The sequence below is a fragment of the Pygoscelis adeliae genome, unplaced genomic scaffold (genome assembly GCF_000699105.1).
Source record: "Pygoscelis adeliae isolate BGI_AS28 unplaced genomic scaffold, ASM69910v1 Scaffold590, whole genome shotgun sequence".
NCBI lineage: Eukaryota > Metazoa > Chordata > Aves > Sphenisciformes > Spheniscidae > Pygoscelis > Pygoscelis adeliae.
In genome coordinates this window covers 174,312-188,464 of record NW_008823962.1, presented here as the reverse complement: position 1 = coordinate 188,464, position 14,153 = coordinate 174,312, and the positions used below count along the sequence as shown (strand labels likewise).

General features: G+C 49.5%; 1 protein-coding gene across 1 annotated transcript in view; it reads right to left on the bottom strand.

Moving 5' to 3' along the window:
* Nucleotides 1-4,527: 4,527 nt before the first annotated feature.
* The window catches only part of RFX2 (regulatory factor X, 2 (influences HLA class II expression)), a 28,209-nt gene continuing 18,583 nt past the window's right edge, over nucleotides 4,528-14,153 (bottom strand). The window contains exons 8-17 of the mRNA XM_009323287.1: nucleotides 13,175-13,290; nucleotides 12,136-12,254; nucleotides 11,699-11,811; nucleotides 9,459-9,610; nucleotides 8,435-8,532; nucleotides 7,609-7,758; nucleotides 7,015-7,223; nucleotides 6,526-6,679; nucleotides 4,792-4,834; nucleotides 4,528-4,637 (exon numbers count right to left, since the gene is read on the bottom strand). Of these exons, the coding sequence (XP_009321562.1) occupies nucleotides 4,528-4,637; nucleotides 4,792-4,834; nucleotides 6,526-6,679; nucleotides 7,015-7,223; nucleotides 7,609-7,758; nucleotides 8,435-8,532; nucleotides 9,459-9,610; nucleotides 11,699-11,811; nucleotides 12,136-12,254; nucleotides 13,175-13,290 (1,264 nt within the window). The remainder of the gene's footprint in view (nucleotides 4,638-4,791; nucleotides 4,835-6,525; nucleotides 6,680-7,014; nucleotides 7,224-7,608; nucleotides 7,759-8,434; nucleotides 8,533-9,458; nucleotides 9,611-11,698; nucleotides 11,812-12,135; nucleotides 12,255-13,174; nucleotides 13,291-14,153) is intronic.

The window sequence follows — 14,153 nt, the reverse complement described above, 5'->3', positions numbered from 1 at the left end:
GGACGCTTCCTGACGTCGCCCAGCCCCAGGGCAGAACCCTGGCTGCAGCCCCCAGCCCCAGCCCCAGCCCCAGCCCAGGGATGGGGGAGCAGAGGCAGCTCTGTGCTGTGCCCTTACCTGCTTGGCAGTGCTGGGAAGGGTAGAAAGTCCTGGCACTACATCCTAGAGACCCGCAGGCAGTAGGCCCCAACCCTCCCCACCTCCAAACTAAAGCTCCTAAAAGACAAAGGGAAAGGAAAGGAAAAGAAAGAAAGAAAAAGCCCTTAGAGCAAGCGGGCTGCTGGTTTATAAGAGCAGCCACCCAGAAAGAGCCCAAGCGGGTGGTTACAGACCTGCCCCCACCGAGACCCACCAGGCTCCAGGTGAAACCTGTCTGCAGATTAAACAGCCCCAGCTGAGCCCGGGGAGCAGTCAGGCTCCTCCTGCCATGCCTGCTGAGCCAGGCCAGGCAGGTAGAGGAGGGGAAGAGGCCGTGGTACTGGTACCCAGTGGTACCCAGCAAGGCGGTGAACTGCTGCCATGAGGCATCTCGATCCGTGCCTCAGTTTCTCTGTCTTGCACAGGGACAGTAACAGTCACATGGATGTGGAGGGAGGGTTCAGTCCAGGGCATCGTTTGGGCTCCTGGTGCTGCCAGAGTGACAGGCAAAGGTCCTTCTTCCTGCAGAAATACCCCCCACCCAACGGCAGGGAGCAGAAGAGCACCCAAGAATGGGGTGAAGCCCAGGGCAGGGCATGGGGCCCCTGGGAGGGGGTGATGCTGTGGGGCAGGACGGCCCATAGCTTCAGTACGAGATGGGGAAGGAGGTCCGGGATGATGCTTGAGCCCCCAGTTGGGCAGCAGCGGGAGGGCAACGTGGAGGTGGGGACACGGCTGTCAGAGCAGCGGGGGGCGAGGGCAGGCGGGGGGCGATGCCTGTGGAGGCGGTCGAGAACCAGAGCTGATGTCTGGAGAGGTCGATCCCGGGAGCCTGACCCAGCTGACCCTCAGCCCATCTGTCCAGGCACGGGGTTTAGCTGATGTTTCTCTGTGCCCTGTGGCCACAAGGACCGGCCAAGGGCTCATCCCGCATCCACCCTGAGCTCTCGAAACAACCTGTCACCAGACTGGCAGCATCTCCCACACGGGCAGGCCGGTCCCCAGCTGCAGCTCTGCAGGCAGCACTGCAGTCTCCCCTGCCCAAACACCTTGCCCCAGCCACGCAGGGCTGCTCCCGATGAATCCCCGGGCTGTGCCGTGCTGTCCGGCTCGAAGCTTATCCTTCTGGGATGAGCCACAGGGACCAGCAATGCGAAACTGCTCCTGGGATGTCCTGGGGTTGGTGAACTTGGTGTCACCCCCCTACCACCTCCTGGCTTTCTCTGCTGGTTGGGAAGTGCGTGGCGGTGAGATGGTGGGTGGAAGAGAAAGTCCTGGGATGAGAGAGGCGGCCAAGTGCCGCCTGGCAGGGGAGCTGGGAGCAGCCACCACCCCGAAGGGTCGGGGCACTTGGTGGCAGGTGACAACGTGGACACACCTCGCCTGAATTTGTGGTGGGAAGCAGATCCACTGCCTCAGGACACTACGGGGCTGAACCCCGTCCCGCCAACACTCCTGTCTAAGATGTCTCTCGACTGGAAGCACACACGTTGACGTTGCTGCAAACCACCCTTTGCCCACGCACAGGCACTGCCTGCCCCCGGCAGGCAGCAAGGGGCTGCGCAGGCAGCCCAGCTTCCCCCCGCCTTCGCTGGGGTCCCATCGCCCGAGCCCGGCAGCTCCGCAGCCTGCCAGCCCAGCCCCACAGCGACGCTCACGCCGAAATCTCTGCAGGGATTTGCCCGTCTAGGAAGGGCGATGGAGCCAGCGGCAAGCTGAAGCTGGGCTGTGTGTGTGTTTTAACGGGAGGATTTTGAACTGTGCTTTGCTTTCCACTTGCAGACGGGTATGCTCGAGGTCAGGAGGTGCTGCCCAGCTCCCCAAGGAGCCAGGGTGAAATAAGTCCCTTGTTCTAGCCCTGAGACTCAGTATCCGAAGGAAGAGGCTCAGGCTGGTCCAGCCATCCCTGCAAGACTGGGCATAATCCATCGGGAGAGTGAAGTGAGCAAGAAAGACACAGAGGGAGAGAGGCTGAGGCTAAACCTTCCCCTTCCCAAAGGGTCAGAGCAGGAACGATCTGTCACTTGTCACACCCCTGTCTCACTGCTCCCATCCTCCACAATTAGTCCAGAAGCGTAGTTAGAAAATGCTTCTTACAGCCCCGTGCTTAGCAGCAGCCTGATCTTTCAGCCCCTTCTCCCCTCCGTGAACTCTGGTGTAATGGGCATATTACCCCTACAAAGCGGTCGCTGTTTCGCAGTGAATCTGCCTCCCGGCAGACACCGGATCCCTGGCCAAAACTGTTTTAATTAGACTGCACTGGGCAGACCCTGCATCTCCCCCCGACGCTGCAAGGCTGCAGCATCTGCCTGACATCTCCCTTCAGTGATTAAAGAAGAAATGGGACCACAACAATTATTGTACAGGCCTGAGCATTTGATACATGTTTATTGCTATTCAGGTTTAGCTGGGAATTTTGTGCATATCGGGTTTAGGTGGTTATCCAGACTTCTTGCACAGTGCTGCAGAGCTCCAGAGCGTCTCGTTTGCACGTCCGTGGTAAGCAGAAGGTGGCTGGGTTCAGTCGGTAGCGGCTGCGAAGAAGAGCCAATGCACCAGCTGAAGTTACTATCACACTCAGTGGGAGCAGGGGAGTTTAAGACTTGGTTGCTCAGTTGCTTTTTTAGACCATCTTATCTCATCAGCAGGATCTGAAGTGCAGACTCTGACCCAGGGAGTATTTGTTGTTATTTACAAATAAATCCAGCTTTCTCACTTGTCTCCTGCTACTTTGATATGAGACATTTACAGACAAACATCACCCTGACAGACAACAGCACGGGACAGTAAGAGGGAAAGATGTGCCACTATACACACTTTCTTTTTACTTTCCATTAGCAATATTTTTTCAAGTGTCACAGCTACCTTAGTACCATTCGGAATGAGGAAATAATATATTTGGATAGAATATACTCTGATATGCAAATGTACACGAGGCCCCTGGAAAAGCTCACATCAAATACTGTATCATTAGAAACAATAATAATAAAAGCTATTTATGACACGGCCTTTATTCACAGAAAGATTTGCCCCGGGGCTTTGTATTTGCAGTTTGGCTTGATGACAGATTTCCCCCACCACCACCACCTCTGCCCTGTAGTCCATGTCAGCCCAGACCCCACAGGACAGGGAAAGGGAGAATACAACCCCGCTGGGGCAGAAGCTTCCCCAGCTCAGCCCTGCGGGAGCCACCACTGCAACGCAGCCGCAGGAGAAGGCAAAGCCATACAGCAAGGGGAAACGCCACCGTAGTGTTGAGCACACCCAGCGCCCGTGCGAGCCCCTCGCTGCTACATGGGACGGGCTGTTTTATCAGAGTCTGAGCTGCGCCGGCTTGCCCAGAGCCGGGGGCAAGCGGGCACGCCGGCCCACCCTAAGGCACTGCAGTCACACACCCTCGCCCATGCTCCGGATGCAGCCCCGTGGGCAGCTGCACCCTACCTTCAACATTTTAGCAGGACATCAAGCGAGAATTTTACAAAACCCAGGACGTGGGATCAGTTCCCCTCTGCCTGGGTACCCTGGCGAGGATGGGGATTGCCCGGGCAATGGGATTGCCCGTGGGATTGCCCATGGGCATCAGAGCGCAGGGGGCAACGAACACGCTTTGCGACCAGCTGCCGCTTCCTCAGAGTCCTTTGGTATCTTGAATTGGCCTGACAGCGTCCCAGGAGCATTCGTGGACCAGCGGTGAAAAAACCCAGCTGGGGAGACACAGGAGCAGGTGGGAATGCTTGTCCCGTAGTCCCAGAGCAAGCACGTGTCAGTCCCAGAGCACGTACGTGTCAGTCGCATGCGCACCGCTCCACCGGGACCAGCTGGATGTGCAGCCTGGAGCCCTCTCCCCAGGCGGTGCAAGAGAGACGAACTGTCCTGCGCTCCCCAGCACGAATGATTTGGCAAAGTCAGAGCCAGGACAGCTTGTCTTGAAAGGCTGGAGGAGAAGGGTCAGGTATTTTTCCTTCTTCTTGGGCACTGATTGGTTCAAGTTTGTATCACAGTGAAGTCTGAGAAGTGGGGAAGAAACCCAAACCACCTTCCCTGAAAGAGAAAGCCTCGTTTGCCCGCCTCGCTCAGGCTGGAGAGGACAGCCTCTCCTAGCCAGGCACGTCCGATCCGCTGCTGACCACGGAGGCTTCCATCACTCGGTAGCAGACTTTGGACCTTTGCCCTCCAGCCAGCAGTCATGCTGGAGGAAAGCAGGCAGACAAACCAGCCCCGTCCCACCACCCACCCGGGCTCACCCCCGGAGCCCATCCCCAAACACAAGTAAACATAAAGAGAAACTAAGAGGCACTAATAATGCAGATACGGGGAGACTCAGGCTTGCCACCATCAAACCTGGCTCCTGATGTCTTCGTCCGGCTGGAGAAAAGCCGAGCCCCCGTTTCAGATCTCCTGCAGCGAGTGGCCAGGTTCGCTGCGTTCCCGTTTCACCAGCGGCTCCCCCACGCTCCGGGAGTCCGTGTCCACCTCGCTGCCCAGGTCACTAATGTCATCTGCAAAGGACAGGTCTCAGCATGAGAGTGGCGACCGGAGGGGAAGAGGTTCTTTTTCCCAACAGAGCAGGATGGAAGAGCCAGCATAAGGTTCCCCCTCCCACAGCAATTCAACCCTGACCCAGTGGGACTTCCCTTGAGGGAGAGGAGGTACCTTTGTCCAGCAGTGTTGGGGACAGGGATGTGAGGTCACCGAACTGAAAGAAAAAGGAATTACAAGGTAAGTGAGGCTTATGGAGACCCGAGGCGCCAGACTTGCAAGTTGGCATCTATTTCCAAGCAATTCTAACAAGCAGCTTAAGAGCTCAGGAGAAACCACAAGCATCAGCAGTGCCAGTGGTGAAGAGCAGAAAGCAAAACCAACCACATGTTTTGGAGAAAAATCTGCCGCTGGCATTTAAACCTCTGGGCAAACACCACACACAACATCCAGGGCAGGATCGAGCTCTGGAACAAAGGGGGAAATTTCTCTGTCTCCCAAGTCACGACGAAGTGCTGTCACAGACCAAAGAATGGTGCCTTTTCTCCAGCCTTCTGCATCTGTCGGGCAGCTGCTCAGACATGCCAGCTATTCACCCCTCCTGGGACCCTACCATCAATCCACCTCAGTGCAATTCTCTGCAAAGCCTTTGCATTCACATCAGGAAAGTGCTTTGGCTCGCAAGGCCACGGTGCCAAGTGTAACCAGAAAGCTAGGGATATATTGGGTTCTGGAGATGTGTCGTCTCCCTCTGTGATGAGGTCTGAAACACTAATTGCTGTAACAGCAATGCTGAAAAGTCATGCAAAGTTGGGCAGCGGAAGGAACTGAGGAGAGCAGGAGTTATAAAGCGAGCAATGGAAATGGAAGGACACGATTCATCCTCTTTTGCTGGGAAGAATCAGCCTCCTCCTGGAGAACAGAAATATTGCAAGAGCTTAATGAAGGAAAGGCAAAACCTGAAGGATGAAAGCCTCCCACAGCTAGGTTTTGCTGGAAGCCACTCTCTGCTTTTCATGTTCCTTTAATTTCAATAAAGACCGAGGTTTTGCAGGGAATAGTGGGAACTCACAGCGCTGCTGACCTGGGGCAACAGCATGGGTCTAATGGGAGGGGAAGGGAAAGCAAAAGGCATGCAACGCATTTGTCTGGCTCCCCTACATGAGCTCCATGGAAGAAAGAAAACAGTTATGAGCTTCAAGGAGCAAATGAGATCAGTTTTAATCTAACATTAGTTTCTATATTGCTGTTACAGGTTGATCAGGGCCTTTTAAATCTGGGCATTTCAGAGTGAAATACTGGAAGGGGCTTCAGCTAGGCAGGACAGCACCTGCCTGCAAGCCAGGCACCAGATTTACCGTCTGATCTGTTAAAAAAACCCAAAAAACAATCCCCCCCCCCCAACAGAAACAACCCATCATTTCTCTTCTTCAAGTCACAAACGGAGAGAGTGGCTGACTGTGCATGTAACTCTGGAGCTTGCAGAGGCCTGAAGAAGTTCAGTGAACGGTACCACTGAAAGTTGCAGGGAAAGTAACTTTTGGGACTTTTTTTGCTTGGTTTAGTTTTTGTGTTTGATGGGGCTTTGCCCTGGCGGGAACCCCAAAGTCAGGGTTGGTTACCCACAGGTTATGGAGAGAAGCGGGGAGATCCTTTTCCTCCCTCCTCCAGGCCTCCAAAGCCCAGCTGATGCTCGACTGCCCCAAACCCCACCAGCTCAGGTATTGGCGAGCCAGAAGACGCTCAAGGAGCCGAATCCTTGTGCCAGGCACTCAAAAAACTCAGTAAATCCTTCGGCAAAGATGGTTATAAAAATGTGTTCAGGACACAGTGCAGTTTGTGAACCACTCGTGTCTCTTCAAGCGCTGCTTATTTTGGGTTTGTTTCTAAGGAATAAACAATTCTCACCTCTCCCATTACAGCAATCGGCGTCTCCCCTGTTGCCTGGGCAACGCGATGCTCTACCAGATAAAACATGTATTCATCATAAAGCAGGCGAATCAGGTGGAAGGAACCAAAGCTGGCAGCACTGCGCAGGGTGAGGTCACGGATCACCATGGAGCTGGAAAATGGCCAGGAAACAAAATATTTGGGTTGTGTTTTACACTTGCATCACAGCTGATGTGAATTCTTGACCCTGAAGGTACTGTGGGACAGTGTTCTGTTTCTACCTCCAACCCAAGAGTATCAAAGCACTTTAAGAAATTAGTTGATGAAGTATCCCATCCCCATCCTGAAAGGTTACAGTAAACACAACACTCCCTTCTGTACCAGGGCAGAGCAACAGTTAACCAGAGTTGCACGGGAGCAAAGAACTTGGCCTTGGCTTTTCAAGGAGCTATTTACATGCCCTAAGCCCGATGCAGAAATATCTCCAAAATGAGAAAGAAAATGTACCTATAGAAAGACCATTTCAACAGGAACTGCCTGGCTGCCTTGGGGAAGCTGGGACTGCCCTCGTGATGCTTCAGGACTTGAGTAACAACATTATCCAGCCAACTAGCCCACTGGTCCAGAGAACTCTGCTGCTGCAGAGTGAGCTTGAAATCCTGCTCCAGCTTCTGTACCATGCCTTCCTCGCACTGGCACACCCACGAGGCTTGCTCCTGCTCGGGAAGAAGGGTTGACAGTTACTCATGCTAAGCCTGCATGGTTGTTGCATCCCAACCCAGGAATTCAACTTCATTTCTAGTAGACAAGGACTCCAAACCAGCTCTGAATCATGTCTCCTCCTATCCGTCCAGACCACAGTACAATATTATTATTAGAACTATACTATTGTTGGTAGCACTGCTTCTTACAGAAGTTCCTTAGTACCTTCTCCACTATTCACAGTGAGATGGCAGACTTACCTGGAAAAGTAACACCAAACCCGTTAAATTGTTCATTTGATTGCTTCTTAGTATTGGAAATAAGATGCTGGTTACCAGCAGACAACCTCATTATAGAGTCCCAGTTCTAGACAACCTAGGAAAAGATACCGTAAGTTACCTGCACATTGGCGAAGTCGACCCGATTGAGATCGCTGAGCATCTGGTTTATCTGGGAAGTGTTCTGCAGCACCGCACGGGCAGCCTGAGCCAGGTGGTTCAGGGACGTGTATCTCCGTAACGTCTGCGCAAAGGCACTCACTACCCCGACCTGCAACACAGCACGCAGGGCACCGCGAGCAGGAGGCCACGGGGCCGGAAGGCAAACGCTTCCCAGTGCTGAGCTCAAGCGCACAGCACACATCAGCTGGGGTAACCTGCACAGTCCCACCCATGCTGCTGTCCAAAGCATACACGAGCGCTCCAGAGCAGCACTTTTGCAGCATCTATTGCATCTTCCAAACCAGCCTCGGCATTTCTTTTCTTTAAATTAACAGGTTTTCACACTCTGCCTCCAGCAGAGACCAGCAAGGTGAGAACAGGCTACAAGAATCCGTGGCTTTAGGAGAAGGGGAGTAGGAGCCTCAGGTTCAGTCTCTGCAATGCCATTCAGTCCATGAGGTGTCCTGTGTTTTCTAGTAGGACAGCCTCATTCCAGTGCAAAGACTTTCTTCCACAAAGCTTTATCTGCAATTTCAGGACATGGGAATGGCTCAATGGACAGAGCACCATCAGCTTCTGGTACAAAGGAATTGCCCTACCTGTCCTCCCACTCCTTGCTGATTTTGGTTCATAACTACTGATTACATCGTGCTAGTCTGGAGCACACGTGGCCAAATTCCAGCAGTGAGCCTCCATCACTGTGGAAAACTGCAACACGCACACACACACACACACACACACACTCAGTTCATACCCTTGACCTGCACCGTGTTCCCTCTGCTTACCTTGGTCTGGACAATCAGGGGGGGAAATTCACTCATTGCGTTCATCAGCCACCCTTCCAAACTCTTGGCAAAATTACGGATCGCCTGTGTAAGTGTGCCTGCAAAGAAGTCTGCAGAGTTAGAAATGCTGCTCCATATCATCTTTGGACACCACTTTCTAGCTGAGGACTGCTGTGGAAAGCAGAGCCTCTGATCTGGTTAGCTGTGATCTTGATTTAGCACCAAGGAAATCAGCTGGGTCCTGAGATGCACTCAAACTTTACTTATTCTCTAATGCACACACTCAAACTTTTCTTATTCTTATTCTTATTTTCTTATTCTTTCTTATCGTTTTCTTATTCATAGTCCTTCTGAGCATTTTCCAAATGTTGAAATACGCTCTTTAAAGACACACATGTGCCCCAGCATGTAGACTGACAACAGCAGCTCAGAGGGACACGGCTTTCCAGTATGGCTCAGCCCAGTCTATGGCTGAGTTGAGGCCTCGGGGAGACTGATGCATGCACTTCATTGAGGAGCCAAATCAGAGAGAAAACCCTCGATACCCCATCGCTAATCTCCCAAATGAAAGTTGACCCCAAATTTCCAGGAGGTGCAGTAGGGAATAGGATGGTCCTACATAAACAAAGATGCGATCTCCAAGGAAACATCTCACAAGGATTAGCCGTGCTTACTCGTGCATTAAGCTTATGCTTTTACCTTGACTCCTAGCCAAAGTCAGGGATGTGACATGCAGTAAACCAAATTTTAAAAAGCATGGGAATTTCCAGGGGCCACAAAGTACTGTCGATGCAGAGCAATGCTGCAGGAGAAATATTGCTGTTGCCATAGTATTTTGGCTTGTATTCAAAACAAAAACCTCTGAATCAGCTTTTACAATGGAAATCTTTGTGGCAAGTGGTAGCCAGACCGAGTGAGTCATGGGTCGCTGTTTGTCATCCCGCGACTCAGCCCAGCGAGAAGCAGGAGCTGAGCAGGAGTCGGGACCACCTGTGTCCTCCCAGCCACGCCACGGGATACTCACTGGGCACCGGTCTGAGCACGTCTGGGACGAGAATCTCCACCAGGGCCTGGTACAAGATGTGATCGCAGCTTCTCATCCATTTGAGGATGGGTTCATATTTGCACAGAGTGATCAGCTTATCTTTTGGGAGGGTCCCTTCGTGTTCTTCATCGCTGTGGGAGGAGGAGGAGGGAGGCAGTGTTAGCAGCAGGTTTGCATTCAGTGCATTCACCCTGCCTCTCCATTTTTAACCCCAGTTTTCAGCAGAAAATGGGTTTTTTTCTTTCAATTCATGTTTCTTTCAAAAGGAAATGTTTGATCGTTTGTACAAGTCTCTGCTGACTCTGCAAGCGTCCATGGGGTCAGAGCTCTGACCACAGTTTTCCCTCAAATCTGTATCTCCCGGTGCTTGGCCTTCGCTTCTTCCGTCTTTAGCCTCAGTTGCCTTTCACACTCTCATGTTCACGTGTACGTGGGAATTGTACACTTCAGCAGAGCCATTTCAGCAAGCAAAGGCTTAGCTGGTGCCTCCTTACAGACCCAGCTATTTCCAAAACCTTCACACCTCTCTCCTCTGCTCTAAACCTCCTCAGCTGTAGCAGTGGGGACAAAATGTTTGCAGCGAATGTTTTTTGAGCAGATTAGCCGGTATTGACAGATCCTACAAATGGTTTCAAGGTGTTCAACACCTTCAAATGCTGAGTGTTTTCAGAAGGAAAAAGATTTGGTGTTCTGATGAGAACAGAGCATATTGTCTCTAACTGAATGAGGTCAATCAAGCTTGCATTATCTTCACTTTATAGATGTATGGAAACTTTTTCTGCATGATTAAGGCATAAGCTATTTAGTTACACAGCAAGCAGAGAAAACCAAAGCCTTAATGCACTGCCAGAGCACCAAAGCAGAGCTGCTAAGACACTATGCTGGGAATTGGGAATTTGCAAGGGACTTTCCCCACACATTACATCAAAACCATTAAAGCCAAGCCTTGGACATACTATAAAGAGGTACTTAGAGCCTCTGCCTGAGCGGTTTTTGTAAATGAACTCCACAGGCATACTCCTAGAACACTCACATGGAGAAACTGGCCATCAAGTACCTAAACGTTCTGTTCAGTGGAACCATACTCTGCATTTTATCACCCTTTCAAACAGTTTGCCACTTCGATAATATTTTGGTTTTATATTTGTACATATATATAAATCGGGGGAGGGAGTGCTTTATTTACCTATCTTGATTATTAGCAGTGGTATGGAGGGGTACCAGAGCACACAGCCTTAGCAAGATACGCTAGTTTAGACAGAGTCCAGCAGAAATGCTGCCTCCAGTATCCAGCCAGCCTATTTGTACCTAGCACAGCTCTCTCTGTGGTGTTGCAATATGCCTTGGAGGTATACCCTTAAGTAAAAGAGATTTTGAAACAATCAAACAAAGCTACAGTGATTCTTTGTGGGAAAACATCCATTGGGTAACATCTGCTGAAGACAACAGGGCCATATTCTACAGATTATTATGGGGTATTTGCTTGTTACTCAAACTTTTACCATTTTTCTTCTGAATATAAAATGTCGGTATTGGAAGTCCTTAAATAATCTGTAGAAGTGGACAGTACAGACTTTTAATACGAATTTTAACAAGAAACCTTCACCTTTTCAATTTTCTCTATTTTCACTTATTTCCATTCCCCTGTCTCTTGGCAGCAGACTACCAACGCATAAAGGATGAAGAAAAGGCAATAACAACGAGCCAGCCAGGAGTGCAAAGATCAGAGCAGCTTCATTTGCCATTATCTGCCTCAAAACACGAGGCACTTAAAGATTTGGACAGCCATCCAAAGAAGCGAGTCAGTCTAGATGTCGCTAAAACCTCAGAGCCCGAGATGTCACTCAAGACTGATACCTATCAGCACGGAATCGTTACTGTCTGCTCTTGCTGACCATTCACGAAAGCATCATCCCATTCTCATCCATCCAAACGCTCTCTGCGTTTCGGATTAGCACGTGTTACAGGAGGTACAAGGCACATAGATGTACACAATCAGAGCAGATGCTTTCCTCAGAGGTCTGAACTTTGTGCGGTCATTATGATACTAAACACTTCTGAAACTCTTTGTAATGATTCTGCAGGGAAGCAAATACTTTCAAGTCCTACAAAGCACTCAAAATGCCTCAGGAAGCTGAAAATACTTCACGCATTTTTCAAAAGATAAAATACCACCACAAAATGGAGCATTCAGAAATCATCAAAGCACAGCAGTGTACCTGGACGGCAGGGCAGTGGAGCCATCACTAGATGGTGTTTTAGGACTCCAGAAGGATTGCCACAGTTTCTCAATATAATGAAACTGAAGATTCATTACAACATCCAAAGTCGCCTAACAACAAAGAACACACGTCATTAGCTGCTCTGCTAGCATCTTGTCACACAGCGTAAGCATAAGTTTCATGTGCTGCCATTCGGATTAAATAATTTACAAGAAAAATAACGGAAAGGGCATTGTTTTAATAATCACCATAAACATAAAACAGGTCACACAATGAAAAAATAACATAAAGTGCAATATCTGAGTTGTAATACCTAGCAAATCAAGCATTCTCTATTATATTCTAGCTTTTCCTTAGAGCAGGATATGAGATGAGCACATGAATTATGTCCCACATAAATTAATAAATCAATTAAAAATATTCCAAATAATCACCTCGCAGTGTCGCCTGTAAAGAAGCTGCAGAGTTTTCACATCATTCATGGTGACCCCTTCTTGTAAGAGGACGTTACCTAGATCAGGGGCTGGGAACTCGGGAAAGACATGGGTTACATCTAGGGGAAAAAAAGATTGGGAAAGACGGTGAGAGTTAGAAGCACTCGGTTACGCAGGACTACAGATGAGTGCAAGGTGCTGCTGTCGCTGGCGGCTATCTTTCATGTTTCAATTTGGGGTGAAACAGGAGAAATGAGACCAATAATCTAGTACTTTCCCAATTCATGCTGCTATACTGGGCAAAAAGCGAACAACCGCAGCCCATTTTATTCAGTGTGGAAAGGAAAATGTTTTCTTTCTCTCTGTAATAAAAGAAACAAGAATACATTGTCCTCATCTACTGCGCTTCCCATTAGATTTTCTCCGAAGCCTGAAAAACGTCTCTCTGGTATTTTGAAGAGTACAATGGAAAAGATAATTGGACAGCAGACGTATCAGGAGCAATTGTATTTCAGAAAAGGCTCAGAGCTGGCCACGATTTGGTATCTCTATTGGAGATGATGGAGACACGTAGATCCACGACCAGCAAAGCCAGAGAGCTTGTCTCCCAAGGAGAAGGTCCTTATGGATCGTCTGCATCGGATACATATTGCAGCCTTTGTAATGAAGAGAATCGTTCTTCTCCCTCCGGCTGCCTGCCTTAGCAAGGCTCTTCAGGACCTCCACTCCTTCCAGCCAATTTGGATAAAACCAGACGGATTAAAAACATACTCAGAGGGAAGCGACAGACCTGACGGTACAAGGAAAAAGCCTTCCTGTGGGTATGGGAGTTAGCAAGTAAACTTAGCAAGTGTGACAATACCAGAGCTTATCAGAATATATGCTATATATAAAATATATATAGTACGTATAATATATAATACTGTAGATTTATTAGAAAAGCAAACAAATTCAGAACAGATGGGGCTTGCTGGACAAGACCTTCCTTCCTCTTAAGCCTAGACGTGAGATATCTAACACATTAAAGCAGTCTCCTCACCTATGAATTGCTGATGATGTTGACTTTGAGCAGCAACCGATTGCTCCGGCGTAGTATGCGGGTTACTATTGGACCCACTCTCTGCCATGCCATCCATCTTCTGCGCTGGCCTATACCTAAATTTAGAGCGTGGCTTGGGATTTACACAGGCACGAGCAAACACATATACATTATTTGCAACTCAGTCATGCAGACTTTTGCGTTATATGTAATACATGAGGTTACATGGAAGGCCAGCATTTTGAGGGCTGACCATTTATATCACCTACTCAAGTGGAGGGGGAAAATGGGAACTTCCTTTTGAAAAGCACTCCCCAAGACAGAATTAAAGGGGTTAAGAAGTTTGCCCAAGGTGACATAAAGAAAGAAAATGAGAAGCAGAGCTGGAGTGGGTGACAGAGTGCAGACTCTGTTTCGGGAGCCGACTTTTGCATTTACTTTCTGTTTGGAAGCTGAAGAAAAATTCTTCTGCTCCTTTTTCACTCCAGCAAGAACCAGAAGCGTCCGTGCTTCCAGAAGACAATTCCAAATTCCTTTGCACATTGTATTTTATATTCAAAATTACTCAGACACAAGACTAGACACAGCACTATTTAACTTTCACTGTTGCACAAAAAACCCACAAACAAACAAAAACCAAAACCAACTCAAGCACAACACAAGCCCCCCAAGTCCTTTGCACTGATCTGGCACAAATAACTCCATAGCTGAGGTCCTAAAGCAGTTCGGTCAGAGGGAGGCAGTGAAAAGCGGCACATACGGTGGCATTCTCCATAGCAGCGGGCTGAATCAAGCCGCTGGCAAACAGAATAGGCAGATAAATGCCATTTCACAGAATCACAGAATCATAGAATAGTTTGGGTTGGAAGGGACCTTTAAAGGTCATCTCATCCAACCCCCCTGCCGTGGGCAGGGACATCTTCAACTAGATCAGGTTGCTGAGAGCCCCGTCCAACCTGACCTGGAATGTTTCCAGGGA